Source organism: Castor canadensis, chromosome 7 (genome assembly GCF_047511655.1).
Source record: "Castor canadensis chromosome 7, mCasCan1.hap1v2, whole genome shotgun sequence".
In the NCBI taxonomy this organism is placed as follows: domain Eukaryota; kingdom Metazoa; phylum Chordata; class Mammalia; order Rodentia; family Castoridae; genus Castor; species Castor canadensis.
In genome coordinates, this window is record NC_133392.1 from 81264358 (window position 1) to 81288127 (window position 23770).

The 23770-nt window shown below is 37.3% G+C and overlaps 1 protein-coding gene and 1 non-coding gene across 16 annotated transcripts in view; one reads left to right on the forward strand and one right to left on the reverse strand.

Annotated features, from left to right (window-relative positions):
• The window catches only part of Ankrd30a (ankyrin repeat domain 30A), a 107435-nt gene that overhangs the window by 26372 nt on the left and 57293 nt on the right, over nt 1-23770 (reverse strand). For all 15 annotated transcript variants that reach the window (XM_074079482.1, XM_074079480.1, XM_020179689.2 and 12 more), the window contains 7 exons: nt 13344-13557; nt 11883-12066; nt 10145-10282; nt 6596-7552; nt 4342-4494; nt 2651-2721; nt 2102-2195 (listed from right to left, as the gene is read on the reverse strand). In XM_074079482.1, the coding sequence (XP_073935583.1) occupies nt 2102-2195; nt 2651-2721; nt 4342-4494; nt 6596-7552; nt 10145-10282; nt 11883-12066; nt 13344-13557 (1811 nt within the window). The remainder of the gene's footprint in view (nt 1-2101; nt 2196-2650; nt 2722-4341; nt 4495-6595; nt 7553-10144; nt 10283-11882; nt 12067-13343; nt 13558-23770) is intronic.
• LOC141425313 (small nucleolar RNA SNORA28) lies at nt 10659-10787 on the forward strand. Its single transcript, XR_012450380.1, has one exon. It is a non-coding gene; the product is annotated as a small nucleolar RNA SNORA28 (small nucleolar RNA).

Consider the following 23770-nt stretch of genomic DNA (forward strand, 5'->3'; position numbering starts at 1 on the left):
TTGTGGCTTTCCTAATATCCTCTCTTCTCCTTTCATTGGACTCTAATATTCTTTATGGGCTCATCTACAAATCTATTTTTCATCACTTTATATTTTCATTTATATTAAAATGAAACAATTATTTTTTGAGGGTCATCAAGGACCAAGGTCCTTACTGTGCTTTATTTCACAATAACAACTGCTCACAGTGACCATTCCTTCTCCTTACTCTTCCAGCCCTACTTCATTTCTAAATTCAAAAGTCCCTAATGTTTAATTTCTTCCCTATTTCTCTCAGTTAAATCTGAAGGCTTTGACCCAGATTGCCAAATGCTTACTTCCAGCTCTGATCTCTTTACTGAGGTCATTTATATGTTATTTCTTCCTTCTAGTTCTCTTCTTATAGACAAGAACCTCATCATCCATTACTACTTGGTATGGATCACTTGTGCAGGCCAGTAATCTTACACATTTTATGTTAATTCTTACTGGTGTTACCTTTTGTGTAGGAATTTTCTAATCTTAGGTGGTAGCTCACCCTTAAAATGTTGACTAATATACTTTGTCTCATTTTCTGTTATAATGCTAGCCTTTTCCATGAAGATCAGATTACTCGCTTTTGTTTTCTGTGTAGATATAGTGTTACAGAAGTCTGGTTCTGAAGTTCCTTTATACTGTATTGTCTGGAGGCTTGAGTCAGCTAGAGCTGTCTTCTTCCCAATCTAGAGTCTTCATGTCAAAATTGTGTATATCAAATATCTTAAATAGGGTAATTTGTGGTGTAGGGACCCATGGTATGAGAACTAATGGAGAAGTTAGGGGCTACTGACTGAGTTGGCTGAAAGCTGTCTCTTTAAATTTTTGACTCAAGAGTCAAAAATTCTATGCCATATTCCAAATTCATGTCTTTGGTAATCAACACATTATCCCTCATTATTTTTGAATAAGCCTAATAGATTTTGAGTGCTATTACAAAAATTTCCATTTTTGATACCTTAATATATTCCTGTATGACACTTATATAAGGGGATGTCTCCTGGCATTCTCATTTATAGAAGACTCCTTATCAACAAAAATTGTTATGTTATATGCATGAAAAAATGTGTGAATAAAATAGGACTAGTTCATATATAATCTAGAAAAAACTATTTTTCAGTGTTTTTTTTGGCCATGAGTTCCTCTGATAGGTGTGTCTGTATAATGGACTGTATGAATGTAATTATTCTGACTTAAAGCAGTTGGTGGAAGCAACTACTTCATTGCTACAACTTAAGGTGTTAACAATACAATCTTGTGATTTTAATTCCTAGAAAGGAAAGCATTAGTATTAACAGAAGAGTTCTATCCTGCTTGGTAATAGTAATGTAGTTTTCTTTATATATCAATAAATTTGCATCCTACTTACACATGAATCTTTTCTGAAATTGGACTGTTTAGTCTCTGAATGACTAATGAATACAGGTGAAAAGAAAAAAAAAATTAGTTTCTGACCCTGCAAAGCTAGCAGTAGTATGTTTCTTTGTAAGGCCCCAATAGAGCAAGCAGTCATTTCTACTTTTTCACTGGCAACTCTTTTCTTTTTTAAACTCCAAAGAGAGAAACATATTTCTTTGGGACAAATGCTTGCTTACTGACCATTCTTCACAAGGAATACAAATTATAAGTATTTCATTCTCACCATCGATGAAAGGCCTAGGTTACCAGAGAAATTCAGAGTTACAGTCAAATAATTACTTAAATTTCTTGGAATTTCACAAGTTATTACAAAATATTGGCAGAACCTCAGATAGTTGCACAACAATATCCAGAGAGGCATTATTTACAGTAGCCAAAAAGTTGAAATAATCTACTGTATGTCATCAATGGATGAATGGTAAACAAAATTTTGGCTTTAGATTATCACTAACTTTTAAAATTAAAATCTTACTAGCAAAATCACTTAATTTATATATTAAGTCAACATCTATAAAGTCAAGAGGACTTGTACTACTAGTAGAAAGTAGTATAAACATGAATACAACACTGAGAATTTCCATTGTTGCCTAAAATATTCCTATACAGTACTACCAGAGAAATAAAAATTCCTTTTCAGTATGAATAAATTAATAAAAAACTGACTTACCATATTTGCACTTAACAGGTTTTTCTGCAGCTGTTCAATTTTCCCTGCTTGCTTTTTTATGGTAACTTTTAACTTGGAATTTTCAAGTTCAAGCCTAAAACGTGTATTTCAAAATAAAATAATTTTGATAATTTTAGAAAAAGCACATAATTTCTGAACTAACATTTGGAAGAGTCTTTACATAAATTCTTAAAAGTGTGAAAAGTAGCTGATTTGGCAACTGCATAATTTTTCTAGCTGTGTTGCAGAACCCAGTGCTTCATGCGTGCAAAGCATAGGTTCTACCACTGAGCTGTATTTCAAGCAACTTAAATCTGAGATTTTTTCCATAGCTTCACACAGATATATCTATTATCACAACTGATATAATTCTCATAATACATTGCTTATTTGCTTTATAAACACTCAAATTATTTTGTATATTGCTTTAAATGATACTTTTGTAAAGGAGAAGGATAGAAGAGTGAATTCAACCGTGATATTTTGTAACAACTTTTGTAAATGTCACAATGTATCCCCAGTACAACAATAATTTAAAAAAAATTATACTTTTGTAGGTGATCTTGCATTTTCTCAGCACATCTTACAGACTCTGTGTGTTGATCCTGTGCTTCTTGCAACTAAAACAAAGAATAAAAATATTTACTAGTAATCTTGTACAAATGTGCACACCCCATTTTTGTGCTGAAATTTTATTGGAACACAGTGTTACCCCTTCATCTGTATATTGCTTATGGGCACTTTTGTATTGTACAGGAGAGTTAACTGGGTTGTTGCAATGGGGATCTTATGGTCCACAAAGTCTATAAAATAACAGTGTCTGGCCCTTTACAGAAAAGCCTACTGATCTCTGCTCTAAGAATGAAACATACTATTCCTGTTTTTAGTTTTATCAGGGATACAAATTGACAAAGCTGGTATAACAGGAAATAGAGGAAGCTCCCTATAGTATTTCAAGTACCAATTCATCAACTATGATTTTAAAAAATTCATAAATCTAAGTGGCTACAGGTCTGCCAGTTAGGATAAAAATGAGCATATTTTAGTTACAACTAGAAATCTCATGGAATAGTTTTAAGTAGCAGTATCTCCACAGAGCCAGAAAGCCTGAGTCTGAATCCTCACTCCATCAGTTAGTAGCCATGTGCTCCTGAGCAAGTTAACTTTCTGTTTCTCAGTTTCTTTATCAGTAAAATGGAGGTAGTAATAGGGTCTACCTCACTGAACTATTGGGAAAATTAAATTAAGGAATATACAAAAAGTACTTAAAAGAGTATGTGGTAAATACCTATTAGCATTAGAGTTAGTGATAATATGTACATACAATATCCCCTATTAGCATTATTATTTTGTCTTATGTTCTAATAAAATTTGATACTTTAGGTAGGTGAGATGACAATGGAAGAAGTCTCTATAAAAGTTGCCCTGAATCATTCCTTACACCATTGAATATGGCAGCAAATGGGGAACATGAGGCCAAAAATACAGCCCCAGTATTTCATGAAACTTTCATAAATTCCACTAGTCACAAGTACTTTTTTATACCCAGTAGCACAATGCAAGTCGCAGCTCCTGGAATAGATAGCATGTAATTGATATGACCATCAGAGGCCACTTATCTGAAAATAAGGGATTCTGTTGCCAAACCAAGGTTCCCCAATCAGTTCACTCCCAGCAACTATTTGTGCTGTGGTGCCGTTATCCAGTACTCTGGTAAGCAGATGAAGGTGTGGCATATCAGAAAAGCTATAGTCAGAGCTTTTCAGTTTATCAACTACTATAAATCTATAAATTCCAGTTTCTGGCTACATAATGAAGGAAGGTAAACCTAGGTTCTTTTTTTTTCCCACAGTGAGGAATGATATGAGTATTTGATAAAGTCTCTATTATGTTAAGTGCTTTTCATTTTCTATTTAATTGCCTAAAATGTATTTGGAATAAAAGCCTTATTATATCATGTATATCATTAAAAATACTTTTTTAACAGAAAAAATTCCTCAACTGTGTGAGGAATGTTATATGGTCCTAGACTTTTTTAAGGGTACATATTTTAAGGAAATAAGTATGAAATTATAAGAAGAAAATGGCAAAATAAAAGTCAGAGTTTAAGAAATAAGTGCATTATAAGATAAAATTGTAATAAAATTATAATGAAAGCACAAAAGAAAGCTATCTACTGAAATTAGTATCTTAAAATGCTTTATATTACTTAAATGGGTATAGATAAATTTCATACATACTTGACATCTGATTTGACCTAATTTCTTCTTTAAATCTTGTGTCTCATCTTCTAAATTAATGCGGTAACGCGATGAAACTTCTAGTGAAGCCTCTGACATAGACTGTTTTTTTAGAGTATCAGCCAGTTCTTGTTGAAGTTGTCTCATGACTACCTGATAAGATATTTCTGTTAGAAATTTTTATAAATTACATTTAAAAAATATGAGTAACATTTAACTTTTACACATACTTTGAGAAATATCACCATACACATTAATTCCTCTTTTCTTCATGTGTATGTACTCTTATTACTGAATTCTTCCTGCTTAGCCACTATTTTATTACTTAAGATAATGGATTCAGCCCTCTTTCCACCCACCCCCTGATGAATTTGCAACACCTAACAACCTATTAAATCTCAAAAAGAAATGGGTATGTGGTGGTGAATCTAATACAGTGGGACATTTCCCCCCTTTTTTTATTAGAAGCTCAAATTAACGCCAGAGTTCTTCACATGTTTGATCTTCTGCTTATATCCTTTCAATAGATTCCTATTCAGAATAAGAGTTTGTAGGTGACCTTGCCTTTGCCTCCCTCCCTGACCTCAGCTCCAACAATTCTTTCTTCTACTCATTGTACTCCTGCTGCCCTTCATTAGTCTGAAAATGGAGATTCAAGGCCAAATTAATACATCAGATAGCTACAATTATCTTTGTACTGGAGAAAATGATATCCTTTACATGACAGTAACTGAGCCTTGAAAACTACAAGCAAGTTATTTGTGAAAATTTTCAATAAATTAAAAATACCAGAGGGAACATTAAATCAACTAAAATTCACATTTGTTCCAAAATTATGATTTGATAAAAAAGTAGAGTGGAGGCTGGGTAAAGTACTTATGCCTGCAACCCTAGTTACTTGGCAGAGACTAGAAGACCCTATGCCAATCCTGGCAAAAAAGCAATACTCCATTTGTAAAATAACTAAAGCAAAATGGGCTTGGGGTGTGGGTCAAGTGTAGAGCACCTGTGTAGGAAGAGAGAGGCCCTGAATTCAAACCCCAGTACTGTTAAAAAAAAAAAAAAAAAGAGTTGACAGGCCACGAAACACAATTTAAAAAAAATTATTTTTAGATTTAAGTGACATTGACATGAGTAAAATAAAATACCAACCAGAAATACAGAAAAAGGTACTGAAGAAAATCTTACAAAATACAGCATCTTTACTTCAACTGATCTCGGAAATCTGCAATGAACTTTTAAAGTAACCCATTTAATTGAATCTTAATACTCAGGTATAAGCATTTCATTTATCTGCTTCATCATGTCATAAAACGTGACAACATTAAAGATATCAAAATTATTATTTCAGGGCTAGGGTATAGCTTAGTGGTAGAGTGTGCTTTGTATGCATAGGCCTTGGGTTCAGTTCCTAGCATCAAAATCCAAGAACAATAGAGGTATGATGGCACATGCCTGTAATCTTAGCTCCTTGGGGGTCAGAGATAGGAGGACTGTGGCTCAAGGCCATATTAGACAAAAAGTTAATGAGATTCTTATCTCAAAAAAAAGCTGGTATGGTGGCATATATCTGTGGTTCCAGTGATTTTGAGGTAGATAGGAGTATTGTGGTCTGAGGCCAGCTTGGGTAAAAAGTTTTAGATCCTGACACTAAAAAAGCAAAAAGGACTGGGGCATGACTCAAATGGTAGAGCACTTTCCTACTTAAGTGCACAGCCCTGAGTTCAGTCTCTAGTACTGCTAAGGAGAAAATAAAAAAAACCAAAACACCCTCATTACGACCAAATCCCATCAAAGACAAAAAAAAATTATTTCAGCTACATTTTTAGTTTCAGTATGTTCTCTATTAACAGATTTTAACTTAAACTTCTTAAAATTTCTCAGTAACACAATGTCTTTACTCAAAGTAAAACATCTGTAAGGTCTAACTTTTTAAAAAATACTTTCCCCTTCTTTTTGGATTGCAAATTCAGTACTATGTAACTCTGAATCCAAAAACTTTAAACATAATTGTACATGATTTATGAGGTGATATTTCAAAATGTGTAATGATCCTTAAACATGGATAATATCTTTGTGTAGGGAATCGGGTCTAAGTTGTATTTGCTGGAAATAAGATGTTTCTGAGATGATATGGCAAATACATTTACTATCCATACTTTTATATTGAACTAGATTCAACATTTAGTTATAATAAAATATTCCTTTAAATTTTCCTTCAGGAAGTTTGAAAAATATCTTTCTTGATACTCACCTCTTTTTCTGCTTTTTCACTTTCATATTGATGCAGTCTTTCTTTTAAATGATCACATTCATTGATCAACTCCTTATTTCTGTCTTCTAGCAAGAGACTTTGTTTTTCACTTTCAGCTTGAAATTTCTTTATAATATCATGAAATTGGTCTTGGATATTAATTACTGTCTTTTCTTTATTGTCAGCTTTGTGGTGAGCATCATCTAATTGCTGTCGAAGCAACATATTTTCACTTTGTAGTTGAGATAACCTCTCCTCTACAGATTCCTGCTTTCCAATGTATTTATTTACCTTAACTTGTTCATTTTGATACAAGTGTTCAATTTCTTTTACTTGGCACTGTGTTTGGCTTAGGTCTCTTTTTACATGTTCTAAAACCAAAGTCTTTTCTCTAAGAGCATCTTGTGTATGATGGAATTCAATTTCTAGGCTATTGAACTTTCTTTCAGCTTTAGAAAGTTGTTGGGAAAGAATTTCATTGTTATCTTTTAGGTTAGATATATCAAAATTCATCTTGTCCTGCAAACGAAGCCACTCATCTCTTGCTCTCTGGAAAGTAAGTTCTAGGTCTCTCTTTGATGTCTGACTTTCACCATGATCATGTATAGCAGCAGCCAGTCTAGATCGGTATGATTCAACTTCTGTTTCCAGTCTTTCCTTGTTTTGTTTTTCATTCTCCAGTTTAGAATTTAGCATTGTATTCTCAGCTGTCAGTATATTAAGCTGTCCGTTATACTGGAGCATGGTTTTTGCAAATGTTTCTTCATTTAGTTTTATTGTCCTTTGAAGGTTATCATTCTTTTCATTTGCAATTTCAATATCCTCAAGATATTTCTTTTCTTTTTCCTGGCTGTGATTTCTTATTGTGTCTATCTCCAGTCTTACCATGGCAATTTCATCCTGCAATCTGTGATTTTTATGCAATAGATCTTTTTCCTTCTCATGACTAACAGAAACCTATGTAAAACAGGAGACATATATCTAGCACTCAATAAAATGCCATACCAGAATATCCTCTAAAATTAAAGAATTAACCTGTACATTTATACAATGAAAGGTTTGCAATAAATGGATATGCAACTACAAAAAAACTGGACCTAAACTTCAATGGTTACAGAAATACAAATTTCTTTTAAGTTAAAACAGTTAATTAAAGTAAATGAGTCTACAAAAATATAAAAGAAATGAGAAGACTACATAGAGACTTCAAGGCTAGTCTGAGCTACATAGTGAGATCCTGTTTCTAAAGACCAAATCACACTAGGCACTGGTGGCTCATGACTAATCTTAGCTACTTGGAAGGCAGATCCAAGAGTAATGTGGTTGGAGGACACCTTGGGAAAACAGCTCATGAAACCCCATCTCTAAAATAACCAGAGCAAAATGAACTACAGGTGTGGCTCTAGCAATAGAGTGCCTGCTTCGCAAGAGGGAAGACCTGAGCTCAAACCTCAGTTTTGCCAAAACAACAACAAAACCCACAAACAAATCAAAGAAGAGATACTATTTTTTAAATTCAGAATTGGAAATGCCTTATCTGAATTACAATAGACCCAAGGCATAAAGTAAACAGATGCAACTACATTAAAAAATTAGGCTTACCCTGTGGTATGCATTGTCCACAGCCAGCCCATAAGAACCTTATCTGTATGTATATTTGGACAGAAGAAATTTCCCAAAGTTCCTTTTATAACCTGTCTTTTGTTTTTTGGGTAGGATTGGGGTTTGAACTCAGGGCTTTGTTCTTGCAAAGCAGGCGCTCCACTGTTTGAGCCACACCTGGCTTCAAACTTCAATTCTCCCTATGTCAATTCTCCAAGTTGCTAGGATTACAGGTGTGAGCTACTGGTACTTGGCTGTTTTCCAAAATATTTATAGTCAGTTATAAGAAATACATTTATTGATGAATGGTAAATGTAGACTCTGTACCAAGTAATTCTGTATACATCAGTGAGCTGCTTTAGTTATCACAATTCTGAAAAGAAGGCATTAAAAATGTAGGCAAACCACAAGACTTTTTCCCAGGTTTTCTGACTCTGCTAGTGCTTCTCCACCAAAGCAGTTATTTACATATACAAAAAAATAAAAGAAAGCTTATACAGTAAGCCTGCCTTATTTGTGGATTTATTACACATGATTTTGATCAAGTGTGGTCAATAAATAAAATAACCCAAAGAAATTTCAAAAACAGAAAATTTAAATTCCTGACATGCATGACACAGCTCAATTTATGCAATAAAGCTCTCAGTCGGGTCTGTGTTATTGTCAGCTGTGTTTAAACCATTGTGTGATCTACTGAGTGCTTCCCTGAGCTTAATTTTGTGAAAATCTGCCTCCCAAAAAAGTAAATGGTGTTCTCAAAGCCAGGTAAAAGTAATGGCAATCCTCCCAAGCCAAAAAGGGTGCACAATGTGCTTAATTTAAATAGAAAGTAAGAATTTTGAATTTATTGAAAGATGGCATATGTTTAGTGGAAGTTGGGCAGAATTATGGGAAAAATGAATCAAGTATCTGCATTACAGCACTTAAGTCTATGCATATGAGCATTTATAGCTTTTCTTCAACAGGGTCTACTGCATTACAAAATACTATTGGTAAATAAGGTAAAACTTACAGAATTCTTGGAAAATTCTGAGATTATTGTTGCTGCATAATGTTTGAAACACTAATAAATGTGAAAGAAGAAAATACACAACCTATTTTACTAGGAACAAAATACTTAACCAGTAAGTTATTACTAGGTGTGTGTTATGGTCTATCATTGTTTTCAAATGCTCTGTGTACTGATACAGCAGATTATCTGGAAAAAATCGTTACTCTTATCAAAAGTGAGGAAATGAAGCCTGTGTGTGCTGGCACACACATTTAATCTCAGTTGCTCATGAGGCAGAGACAGGAGAATTGTGGTTTGAGGCCAGCCCAGCCAACAGTTAGCGAGAACCTATCTCAAAAACAAGCTGGGTGTGGTGGGGCATGCTTGTGGTTCCAGCTACTGAGGCAGATACAGGACTGAGGTTTGAGGCCAGTCTGGGCAAAGTCAGACTTGAGATGCTATCTGAAAACAAACAAGAAACAAAAATGCTGGAGTTGTGGCTCTAGTGATAGAGCACTTGCCTAGCAGGCATGAGGCCCTGACTTCAAACCCCAATACTGGAGGAAAAAAAGTGAGGAAATAACATCCCAAATATTGTCTCTGCTGTCTATACTTTTCCTTATCTAGTAGTGGACGTAATAAAAGAAACTTCCATAGGAACATATCAAGGGGGATGAAATCACTGCCAAACACCAGAACACATGTATTATTAATAATAAGCATTTTGAGATCATAGAAAAACTATTAATTCCTATGGAAAATATTAAAAGTCTCTTCTTTGGATGAGACCACTGACTGCTGCAGACAAAAGGAATTGAATTAAGAACATTACTTTATCCAATGGGCCAAAAATTTCACTACCACCTCCAAACTGTGTATATACATATATGGTTTAAAAAATATGTGCACATACAAATACATATACACACACATTTGAAAATGACTAAAGAAGATACCTCAGAACTCATTTTCTTTTGCATCATTTCTATCTCCTTTTGTTTGCAAAGGTGATTAGCCAGAATCCCATCTTGTAAAATTCTGGCATTCTGTTCTCGAGAAAGTTGCCTCTGAGTGTCATTTCGTTCCTCTAAAACCTAGAGAAACATTTCATTAAGATTCTAGTCTCATACCATTGGGAGAAAGATTGAAAAGTTTAAGAGCAGAACCTTAAACCACAAAGAAAACTGTTAAACAACACAGGATGGGGGAAAAGGGCAAGAAAGTGCAGTGAAGGGGGATTACATTAATTTAAACACAATGAGTATATAGGTATAATACCAAGGCAAAAATTCCACTGAACAAAGGACAAGAACGAAAAACAGGTCACACTAAGGAGAGGACACCAACAGGTGAGGGTAAAAGACGGAAGTAAAGAAGGTGAATATGTTTGATGTACTTTCAATAAAAGAATGAATACAGAATTTTTAAACCTGTTGAAATCATTATAAATCATTATAAGGACTAAACTGCAAGCAATCACTCTGTGGCAGATGAATGAAACCATCTGACCCAATTTGAGCTGGCTATACCAAGAAAGTCTAACTTATTCTGGTGTTCTTTGCTCTATGAGACAAGTCATTACGTAATGACTTTATATAAAAGAAAAAAAAAGAAAGAAAGGAACTGAAGTAGAAAGGAGAAAAATGGAGGGGATGAATCAATTTGAGATCTAATACATGTACACATGGAAATGTCATAATGAAACTCCCCATATAGATATTTTAAGCAAACAAAAATGCCTTTTTTAAAAAATAGAGGATAGGAAGGAAAAACAGGTCTGTCTGGGAGGGGGTTGATATCATTGGGAGAGGGGAGGACGTAAGGGTGTAGAAGAATGAATGTAGGGAAATATTATGTACTCATGTATGAAAGTGGAAAAATAAGACTTGTTGAAACTAAGAATAGGGGGTGGGAGGATAAAGGAGAATGATGGAGGGGGTGAATTCAACTAAGACATATTGTAGCCACTTTTGTAAACATCATGATGCTCCCCCAGTATGATGATAATATAATAAATATTATATAAAATAATAAATATATAAATATAATAAAAACTTTAAAAATAATTTTCATTTTCTGAAAAAGAGCATAATTTAAAAAATAATTTGTAAAGGGAAGTAGCCTATTAAAACACAATGATCTTTACCCTACATGAATCACACAGTTTAATTATATAAATGAAAGCAAAATTTGCCAAAAAGCTAAAACAGTTCTTAATGTGAGATTAACTAGTTTCCCTGCACTTTAACATAAAAGTGCCTAAATTAACATTTATGTTAGTGATTAAATTCAATTTACCTTCCATTCTGCCATTTAGAAAACATATTCTGAGCATTGAATAGATGTCAAAATTTACAAATGAACAATTTTAGTTGTGTCATAATTTACATTTAGAATAGGCTAAATCTTGTTTTAAACCTAAATAATACAGTCACGTACCACGTAACATTTCAATCAACCAACAGACAGCACATACAATGGTGGCCCTACAAGATTACATTGCCCAGTGGTGTGGTAGATGTCTTGCTTATGATGTCTGCACAATGATGAAACTGCCAGACAACATATTTCTCAGATTATATCCCCATAATTAAGTGACATATGGCTACATCTCCATTAACTTAAAGGAACACTGTAAGTAATATTGATAAAACAAAAGTAGAAATAGTAAGTTTTTACCAAATATTAATTTACCTGATTCAAATTGTTTCTTACAGCCTTTAGTTCCAAATCTAGTGTCCTAAGAGAGATTTCAAGTTGTTGCTTCATTTCAACTTCTTTATTATATTGCTCTTCTTTTTTTCTTAATTGTTCCTTAATTTTTTCATAAAATTGATCAGTACTTCTTCTCTTTTCATCTTCTTGTTTTAAGGCAAATCTGAAGTTAAATATATTTATCTAAAAACTCATTTTGTTTTTAGAAAATAAAAAGTTCATTTGTCATCTAGATCTCCACATGTTGACTTATTATTCTGATAAAATTTCTATGTTCTCAAATACTTTTCCATTTCTTATGATTTTAATTTCTCACTTCAATCTCTTTTAAAGGTCACACATACTTGATGGTGATAATTAAAGAATAATCTGCTAATTGGTAAATTTCTGGAATGTTGGTAAATGTTATGGAAAAGTAATTTTTAAATTATTCAGCAAAAAAGTTAAAAATTATCTTTTTATACAACTATAATTGCTCCTTAACTAAAATACATAATTTAATTTTTAAAGTTATCATTTATAAGTGAATAAATTCATTAGAAATAAAATTTTATCTTCATAAAATACTAGCTATCCCTAAAAATGATTTACAGTGTAAGACAACAGTTCACATAATACATGCATAAATGCATATTACTGTAATCCAAGGCTAAGGAAATATTTTATGCGACATTTTCAATGAATCTTGTTGATTTTTTTTTTTTTTGGTGAGACTGGGGTTACAACTCAGGGCTTTGCACTTGCAAAGAAGGCACTCTACCACTTAAGTCGTACATCCAGTCATGATTTTTATATACTTCATAGGCAATTTAAAAATCTATCTTGGAATAAGACAGGATCAACTATTTAATTCAGTAAGAAAGATTAAATGTTCTTTCAACACAGAAATTTGAATTAATTTTATATATGTATGAGAGATGTTGAGTAAACAAATCAGCAATCACTTCCCATCTTACTTTGTATTTCATGCAATGTTAAGAATAAAATTGTAGCATAGTTCAGTGGCAGTCAAGTGATTGCCTACCATGTACAAACCTCTGGATTCAATTTCAAGCAGCACACACACCACACAAGACAGAGAGAGAAAAGAAGAAAATGTATAAATTAAGAAAACTTGCCGGGTGCCGATGGCTCACACCTGTAATCCTAGCTACTCAGGAGGCAGAGATCAGGAACATTGTGATTTGAAGCCAGCCCAGACAAATAGTTTGCAAGACCCTATCTCAAAAAAACCCATCACAAAAAAGGGCTGGTGGAATCGCTCAAGCAGAACACATTAGAAGAATAGATAATAAAACTTGTTATATTATTTCCAAGAATTCATATTCTAAAAGATCAACAAAGCCCTAAGAAGTAAGCAAGCAATTAGGAAAATTCCCCTAGATGTCTGTAGTATAAGATAAACAGCTCAAACATTTCTTTAAAACTAAGATATCATACCTCAAATTGCAGAGTTCTTGTTCCCATTCCACTTTTTCATGCTCTAACTGTGATTTTGCTTCTTTTATTTCTGATAGCTCTTTTTGTAGTCCACTAACCTTATTTTCCATTCTTTTAATTTTTCCTGTAAGTTCTTCACATTGACTTTTTTTAAGTTCTATCAGTTTTTTGTATGCATGAACTGCATCCCGGATTTTCAATAGGCTAATAAAATCTGCATCAGAGAGAAAACAAGATATAAATAAAATGCATACTTTTTGAACAGAAAGCTCTGTATGTTTTTATATTTACTCATTTATATACTAAATAAATATATACTGAGTGCCTACAATGTGTAACACATTATACTAAGCTCTGCAGATAAAACAGATGAGACGCCACCTGCTTTTGTTTAGCTTAAAAAGAAAATGTGGTATGGAATTTTGTTCAGCCATAAAGAAGAACCAAATCATGTTGTCTGTAGGAAAATGGATGGAACTGGAGATCAAGTTAAGTGAAATAAGCCAACCTCAAATAAGTATTTCATGTTTTTTTTCATATGTGGAATCTAAACTTTAAAAAGACATGAAAGTAGAAGGGGAAATATTAGGCAAGAGGAAAGGGACCAGCAGGATGGAGGGTGTCAAGAGAGAGAATGGGGGGAAATATGTTCAAAATACATTATATACATGTATGAGACTATCATAAGGAAACCCATTATTTTGTACAATTAACACCTGCTAATAAAATAAAAAGAAAAATATCATGGAGAAGGATAAAATGACCATGATTAATTTGAATAAACTGTAAGAAAAAAAGAGTTCTGTGATCACTTACAGGAATTTGATTTACACTGGATCCAGAAAGGTTTCCCTGAAGAGGAGATGGATATAGTGAGAAATGAAGGATGAACAAGAAGCAGTTATCCAGGCACTGGTGGCTCACGCCTGTAATCCTAGCTACTCAGGAGGCAGAGATCAGGAGGATCGCGTTTTGAAGCCAGCCCAGGTAAAGAGTTCATGATACCTATCACAAAAAAGGACTGGTGGAGTGGCTCGAGGTGTAGGTCTTGAGTTCAAGTCCCAGGACCACACACACACAAAAAAAGGCAGTGAGGCAGAGGATGAAGGACCATTCTAGCCAATCTACAGCATGCGCTGAGGGTCTACTGCAGTTTGTTTCTGATCAATGTTGCTACTTGAAACAACCCACAAAAAACCCAGACAAAATACATTAAACAACAGATTTCAAGACAATGGACTTTAAGCAATGAAGACAAAGTCCCTGATAGACAGGAAACAAAGGAAGTAAGCCTTTCAAATGGCCCAGTTCCATTTGAAGGAAGTTCCTTCCTTCCTTCCCTTTCTCCCTTATTCCTTCCTTCCTTCCTTCCTTCCTTCCTCCCTCCCTTCCCTTATTCCTTCCTTCCTTCCTTCCCTTTCTCCCTCCCTTATTCCTTCCTTCCTTCCTTCCCTTTCTCCCTCCCTTATTCCTTCCTTCCTTCTTCTCCCTCCCTTATTCCTTCCTTCCTTCCCTTTCTCCCTCCCTTATTCCTTCCTTCCTTCCTTCTTCCTTCCTCCCTCCCTTCCTTCCTTCCTTCATTCCTTCCTTCCTATCAACCTTTGACTCAAATCCCACTGATGAACCCTCCCCTCCTGATTGGTCTTGCCCTCCCCCCAGTCCAATTTCTCCAGACCCCCTCTCTACTCGGGATGGGTCCTCCATCCCACCTAGAAAATCCTTCCTCAGGCCCAGCCCCTTCCCTTCCTTTGTCCCTTCCCCACACCTGGTTTCAAGTACATGCATCTGCACCCTTATAGCTACCCACATCTACACACCACCACCCAATGCCCTTTCTCCCCCTATGAGAGGTGGCAGGAGTAGAAGGCACAGTTAGGGCCCATGTCCCTTTTTCTATGATGATAGCTTCTAAATCAAACAAAGATTGGGTTCCTTTTCAGATAATCCAACAAGATACCATAAGGAATTCCTCTGCTATACTTGGGTCTATGCACTCACAGGGGTGACATTTACAACATTATTAATGACACCCTCATGGAGGATGAAAAGGAGAGAATATGGAAGGCAGTGGAACACGCTGACCAACTCCATGAACAACACCCCAATGGACACTCCCCCCGCCACTGAGGCAGTACCTAGGAACAAGCCTCAGTGGAACTATCAAGATGGGGACCTGGAATCAATTTTCCGGGATCATTATGATTTCCTGCCTATTAGGAGGCATAGTCATAAACAAGTCAACTATGATGAGATTACGGAAGTCACACAAGATCCAGTTAGAAAACCCCATCCTCTTTCTCAATTGCCTTATAGAGGGAATGACCAAATACACTAACTTAAACCCAGCCTCTCAAGAGGGTGTTGTATTTTCTTACACCTCCACTTTATCAGTCAGTCAGCTCCAGACATCCAAAAAAAACTACAAAAACTTGAAGAGGGTCCCCAGACTCCCCAATAAACCTTAGTTAATACAGCCTTTAAGGTTTTTAACAATAGGGAAGGGGAGGCCAATTAAGGGATAAAAATACCCACATAAAAATACCAAATGCTGGCCTCTCTTCTCCAAAACCAGATGCCTCATATCAGCCCAAAGAACCCGGCAAACAGCCCTCTGAGGCTTGCTTCCGGTGAAGAAACCTGGGGCATTGGGCAAAATCTTGCCCTAATCCATGCCCACCGATAAGGCCTTGCCCATAGTGTGGACAATGGGGACACTGGAAGATGGACGGTCTGTAGGGAAAACAGTCTTTTCCTTGTGCATGGCCTCAAATTCCCGGTTGTAGATCAATACCAATGTTTCTGATGGAGGACTGACAAGGCCCGGATCATAAAGCCTCTGCCACTGGTTGAGTCCGCTGATTCATGGGTAACTGGGACAGTATCGGGAAAACATATTTCTTTCTTCCTTGATACCAGGGCATCCAGATCAATTTTAACCGAATAGGTGGGTCCCCTTAAAAAGGCCTCCTTCCCAACTGTAGGGGTAAATGGCATACCAAACGTGCCCAGCATAACACCCCATGTCTATTGTATCTTTGGATCTAAATCCTCATTCACCCTTTCCTGGTTATTCTGGCTTATCCAGTACTAGGACAAGACATACTCCATGTACTTGGAGCCACAATTTTTATTCCGTCTATTAATCCCTGCCAGTCCATACATTATCCTCCCTCTACAGGACTTTCCACGACTCAAAACCTCTCCCCACCTCCTACAGGAAGTCAATTCCCAGGTTTGGGACACAGCCCAACCCTTCATAGCTTCACATCATACTTCTGTTAGGATCACTCTAAAGGACCCTTCTGTCCCCACTGTCATTCCACAATATCCCAGGCAGGGACACATAGGACTAAAATTAATTACAGATCAACTCAAAACCTCTCGTCTCTTAATCCCTGTTAACTCCCCTTACAACATGCCCATCCTTCCAGTTAAAAAACCCAATAGCTCCTTTAGACTAGTCCAAGACCTCAGAAAAATCAATGCTGCTGTTCACCCTACTCATCCTGTGGTTCCTAACCCATATTCTCTTCTCTCCGAGATTCCTCCCCAAACCTCTTTTTTTTCAATCCTGGATCTCAAGATTCCTCCCCAAACCTCTTTCTTTTCAATCCTGGATCTCAAGAATGCCTTCTTTACGATCCCCTTACATCCCTCCTCCCAACCCTTATTTGCCTTCATGTGGAGAGATCCCATTATCCATCACACCCAACAATTAACCTGGTCCTCCCCTAGGGATTCAGAGACTCCCTCCACCTTTTTGGCCAAGCCCTACAGCAGGATCTCAATGCCCTCTTTTCCCAAGCAACCTCAGCCAGTATATAGATGACCTACCTTCTATGTAGCCCCTCAAAATCCTTATGCGAGACCCACACCATTATTCTACTCATTAGCACACTGGGGATATTTGGTATCAAGAATAAGGCCCAACTTATTTCAACCTCAATCTTTTTCATAGTGGGAAGAATGTTGGACTAGCAAGAGCAAGACTCAAACCCAGGTGGCTGGCGGAAAGGAAGATTTATTATGTTAGTGGGCTAGCACCCTGGATCTCTCCAAAAATGGCACCGGCCCCACAGCTCAAGGCTGGCGGGGGTTATGCCTCAGAATGTGGAAGAAAGCACGTGGGAAGAACAAAAGCAAACGTGGCAGTTAACCTATCACTGGGAGGTTACAACATTTCATACTAGCACAAGGTTACAGCATACCACACCAACACATCTGTGAAACTGGGGCTGGCAGGGGGAGAGAACACGCCTGTGAAACCAGGGCCCAGCTCGGGGAGGGAGCTTTCCTTCAGATCTTTCCCCCACATTTCTTTATCAAGAGGACTTTCATTAACTCCAGGATATCATCAAATACCTCAAAACAGAAAAACTGTCATACTCCAAATTCCTCTTCACAAGATAAAAAGGGACATTCTTTTATTTCTAGGATTAAATGGGTATTTTAGAATTTAGATTCCTAATTATTCAATAATAGACAAACTACTATATGACACTGTTAGAGGAGACACAGATGAGTCTCTTTACCTTGCCCCAGGGCCCTCCTGACCCCTTTTAATCTCCTCAAACAAGCTTTATCAAGGGCTTCTGCACTTTCTATCCCAATCCAAACAAAATTATTCACCTATACCTACAGTCAGACAAAGGCCAACCTTTGAGCCTGGTGGCCAAAGTGCAGGAGGCTCAGTGGCTCCAATAGCTTACTTCTCAAAACAGCGAGACCACATTTACAGGGCTGGCCAGCCTGCCTAAAAAGTATTGGCCACAGCAGCTCTCTTAATACCAAAAGCTCAAAAAATAACCTTTAACTTACCTATGACAGTCTGGTCATCTCACAATATTCAGGACTTAATTAGCCACAAAGCTCTCAACTCCATCTCCCAATCTCATGTTCAAATCTCACACTCCTACAAGCTGTTCTAACTTTCTGGCAATGTCAGCGAGTAAACCCTGCTACCTTCTTACCCTCAAGCATCCCACCTAACCCAGAGTCCCCAACTCATGACTGTATTCAGGTACTTGATGACTTACTTACAACCTTTCATCACATCCTAGACACCCCGTACCTGATGCCCGCACTTGGTTCATAGACGGCAGCTCTACCTCTGCAGCTAGAGTAGGATACACCATAGTTGAGGAGCACCAAAATAGTAGTACATATACAATAACAGAGACCAACAGCCTTCTTCCTATAACTACCTCCCAACAGGCAGAACCGTATGCTCTTACATGAGCATGACAAAGGGCAAAAAATAAGTTGGTTAATATCTATACAGAATCAAAATATACATACAGCATCATCCATTCCAACAGCCAGATCTGGAAGAAATGGGTTTCTTAACTAAGTAATCCCAAATAACCAATGCAAAACATATTATGGCCCTTTTACAAGAGGCCACCCTCCCTCACAAAGCTGCCATCCTTCACTGTAAGGGATATCAAAAGGATAACACCTTCATATGTATTAGCCATAATTTGGCAGGTACCACAGCTAAACAGGTGGCCCAACAAATGCTGTCCAACCCTCCCACCCCCTGCCATTCTACCAATTCACTATAATTACACAAAAAAAGAGATAAGACTATTAAAAACTCAGGGGGCTAGCCAGCACCAATGATACTGATTTCTTAATAATACCTATCAGAACAACAAATTAAACCCATACTAACTGCCTTTCATCAAGTCTTCTACTCTAACCCTTTGTCTTTACTTCATTTTATTAAAACTCATATCACTCCCAACCCTAACTTCCACAAAACACTAAAGGAAATCTCATCCTCTAGTGCTATATGCTCCAAAACCAGAGCGCAACCATCCAGCCCATCTCCTTTCCTACCCATCAGGCAAGAGGTCACTTACCAGGGTCAGACTGACAAGTGGACTTTACAAATATGCTCCTGTTAAGCACATCAGGTATCTTCTAATTTTCATTGACACTTTAATAGGATGGATTGAAGCTTTCCCCACTACTAACAAGAGAGCCTCCACAGTAGTCACCATACTTTTCAGGGAGATCATTCCTCATTTTGGTCTTCCTATATCACTACAATCAGACAATGGACCAGAATTTACTTCTACCATTGTTCAACAATTGACCTCCTATATTGGGTCAAAGTGGCACTTCCATAACCCATATGATCCACAATCCTCTGGAAAAGTAGAAAAGGCCAATCACACCCTAAAAAAACATACTCACCAAACTTACTTAGGAACTTCAACTAGACAGAATTAAACTATTACCTTTAGCTCTCCTCTGTACCTGAGCTCTTCCCCAAGAGCCTCTACTAATTAGCCCTTTTGAGGCCATGTATGGCTGCCCTCTAGTAACACCGGGTCTTCCTACACAAAAAAGGGCTAACATTCCCCTCCCCTGCTTTCTTCTTTACTAACCTACATGAGGACAACACTTTGGACATACCTGGATACCCACTTCTCTTTCTCCTGCAAACCCCGACCCAGTCCAGATCGGGGAATGGGTTTATTACAAGGGACCAGTACCCCCTCTCCCCTTACAATCTTCTTAGAAGAGTTCCCTATGGGTTACTTTAACAACCCCCACTGCTGTTAAACTACATGTATATAAGCCCTTGGTACATGTCTCTTCTATAAAGTGAGCCTCATCTCCCCTTGATGCACTGCCACCCCCTTGTTCTCTCCTGTTTCAGGATTGGATCCACCAAGATCCATATCATGCTTCTAACCTCCATCCAGGAGACTGATGAATCAACTCCTCCAACTGTACCAGACATTTCTCCAGACACTTCAAAGCCAACTTGAAAATTATCACCTGCTACAAGAAAACCTCACAGAGATCATCTTGGACCTTTGGCTACAAGGAGATCTCATCAATTTCATGCCTGACCAAACACTCTTCTTCTCGTTTTGCCTTTTCTTCACATTCAATCCTCACCATTCCTCTCACTATGAATCTCTTCTTTGCCTCTACTCTCTTTGCACAGGCATTCCTCATCCTACCTCTTCAATAGGCATTGATGGCCCCATCTCTTTTAACTGCATACTCTCCCTTGATTAACAGCTTCTGCCTAACTACTTGTAGCTGTCAATCTTAATCTTTCCTCTTGTTGGATCTGTACTAGGTCCACTGAAAAGGGATGGACTGCACATTCTGCCACTTTAGTAGACTGGACCACCACAAGAGAAACCTTGCATCAGAGCACAACTCACATAGGCACTATGTTCTTCACCTGCCGTTCACAAAGCAATAATGCTGAATCCGCTTCTCAGGGGTTATTTGATTTAAAACTCCAATTAACACCCCTATTACCTCCAAAAGCACCTCTTCCTGTAACAGGTGCTACAGCTCAAGCTGACCTCTATGAGACAGCACCTTTATGGATTCTAAAAAACCCCACTTTATGGATGCTAGATCCATAGGGTCCATTAATATTTCCTGATGTGCACAGACTCTTTTTCATGCACTGCCCATCGTGGGCAACTCCAACAGGTACAAATACATCAAAATGGTCTACTTCTTGACCCTCAACCTATCCATTTCACCATACCTTTATTCTCCCCTGCAGGGTAACTTCATTACAGTCCTTTCAGACTTTTGGAATGGGAGACTCCACCCCAGTCTTCAATATATTGGGACTCTACCCAAATCCCTTCTTCAAAAATAACTGCAAACTACTATTTACACCTCACTCCTGGCCTTTCCTCTACCTGCCAATGCACCAACTCATCATGGAATCCCCCACACCCACCAATGCCTCTTCCCCCCTTTTATAGCCCCTCCTAACAGCCTCCCTCTTCATCTCCTTCTGCTCATACAAGAGAGAACAAAATGCAGATTGGCTAGAACTCCTCCTCTTTTTCGAATTAACGGGATGTCTCTCCCCCCCTCCTCCCCGCCACAGGAATCTTCTTTCTGTGTGGGTCACAAGTATATACATGTTTGTCTATGAACTGGACGGGAATTTGTACACTCGGCTTCTTAATCTCCCTGTTTTATACACCATTAACTCAAAAATCATCCCCATCCCCACTGTCAGCTTTATACACACAAAAAGAGACATGGTCTCACCCTCCTGGTGGTAGGACTGGGTCTTTGCACCGGAATTGGGACAGGATTGGCTGGACTAGGGGTGTCAATTAGCCAGTTCCAAATACAGTCAGAAGCTCTAAAAGAAAGTCTTAATGATATTGCCTTATGGACCTCTGCAATCCAAGACCAGATCAATTTATTAGCGGCAGTGTTCCTACAAAACAGGAGAGGATTAAATCTTCTCACAGCTGAAAAAGATGGGCTATGCCTCTTCCTAGGAGAAGATTGTTGTTTTTTTCACCAGTAAGTCTGGCATAGTTAGGGATGGGATAGGATAAAGAAACTCAAAGATAGGGCAGAAGAACTAACATCATCACAGCCTACTAATATTCTTTCCTCCTTGTACCCAGAGCTCATCCCACTGGCAGTTCCTCTCATCCTTGTTTGTCTGGCTCTAATGTTCCTACCATGCATCATTAATATTTTTCAAAAATTTTTACAGGAATGTATTACTGCCATTTCCCGAGCCACCTCAGGAGAACACTTCAAGGCCATCATGCCTCTACAAACTCTCCAGGCTCAACAACATCCCCTTTTCCCCCAGCCAGCTGGAAGTAGCCAGAAGACAAATGACACCCTCATGACACACACACACACACACACACACACATATCAAAGAGCTTAAAATGCTAGAATGTTGAGAAACACTGAAACAATTCAAACATTGCTACCTCCGATAAGAGAGCCCAGCCCCGATGACCTTCCCACCAATACCTCCCCCATCTTCCTTCCCAGTCACCTTACCTATCGTTCATCTCCCTCCAACCTCCCACTTTCTTGCCAGAGCATGCTTAAGACCCCAGCCATAAGAAAGCCATGTTCTTGTCCCTCTCAGAGTGTTACTGATGGCTGAGGGCCCCTCTCTGGTCTGTTCTCCCTAATAAAGGACTGCTACTTATAAATGTTGCAAATTCTTTCTTAGTGAGTCTCTCCTTTTCTTTTCTGAAGGTGCCTCAGCTTTTCCTCACTTTCTTTTCACTGTGCCTGGTGCTCACTTAGCATCAGGAAGAATGTTCATTCTTACCAGACAGGTTGGACAGACTTAAAAATTCACAGGACAATGGGCAGAGCCATCAGAAAGGTCTTGCCTCAGCAAAAGGAAATTAACCCTAGCCCGAGCACTGTTCTGATACACCTAAAAAGCTCATAAGAACAAGAACAAGAAGGAACAGCCAGCCAGGTGCAGGTGGCTTATACCTGTAAATCCTAGCTACTTGGGAGGCTGAGATCAGAAAGACCTTGGATCAAGACCAGCCTGGGCAAATAGTTCAGGAGATCCCATCTTCAAAATTACCAGAGCAAAATTGAACCACATCTTCAGCCCAGTAGCTACATTTTTGGAGAATGAAAATGTATATGTAGATTTTCAACTGCACACAGGTTAACTGTCCTAACCTCTACATTTTTAAGGTTAAATATCAAGCTAAGTAAAAGTGGTCTAAAAGTTGCACTGAAAGGTGGATTGTCAGACTGAATAGAAAAGTAAAATCCAACCATATGCTGCCTATAAGAAATACAATTTAAGTTCAAAGACAAAAATTGATTAAAAAGATGAAAAAAGATATACTGCACTAACACCTGACAAAAGATGTTTGAGTAGAAATGGCTATATTAATACAAAAGTAGTTATCATAGCAAAAACTACTTCTAGCAATAAACAAGGTTTTTTCATAATGGTAAAACATTCAATTAATCAAGAAGATACATATCCTGGAAGTTTATGTACCCAGTAACAGCTTCAAAATGTACAAGGCAAAAATTAATTGATCTGCACAAAAAAATAGACAAGTTCACAAGTACAATGTTGAGATAGATGACAGAATAAGTAAGCAGAAAATCAGCAATAATACACTATGCCTTAACAGTATCATTCTTCTTACCCAAACAGAACATATTCTAAGGTTATACAGTAAGTCTTAATAAAAGGATTAAGTACTTAATAAAATAATTTCAGCCATGTAAAGTATTTTCCCTAATCACAAAGCAATCAAATTAGACATTAATTAACAAAAACATCTTTGGAAAATACTCAAATATTTGAAACTAATACATGTCCTAATAACCCTGGGCCAAAGAGTATGAAAACAGAAGCTACGATGAATTTTGAACTGAATGAAAGTAAAACAAGATATCATAACTTGTGGAACATAGCTGTAGCAGTTCTTTTTTGTTATTTTTGTACATTGTTAATGGGTTTCATCATGACATTATCATACACATATGTAATACGCTTTGATTCTATTCACACCCCTCATTAGCTTCTCTTATCTTCCCTCCATCCTCTCACTGGTCTTCTTCCTCTTCCCAAATAGTGCCCCTTCTATTTTCATGTCCATTTCTTTTTTCAAATCTAGATT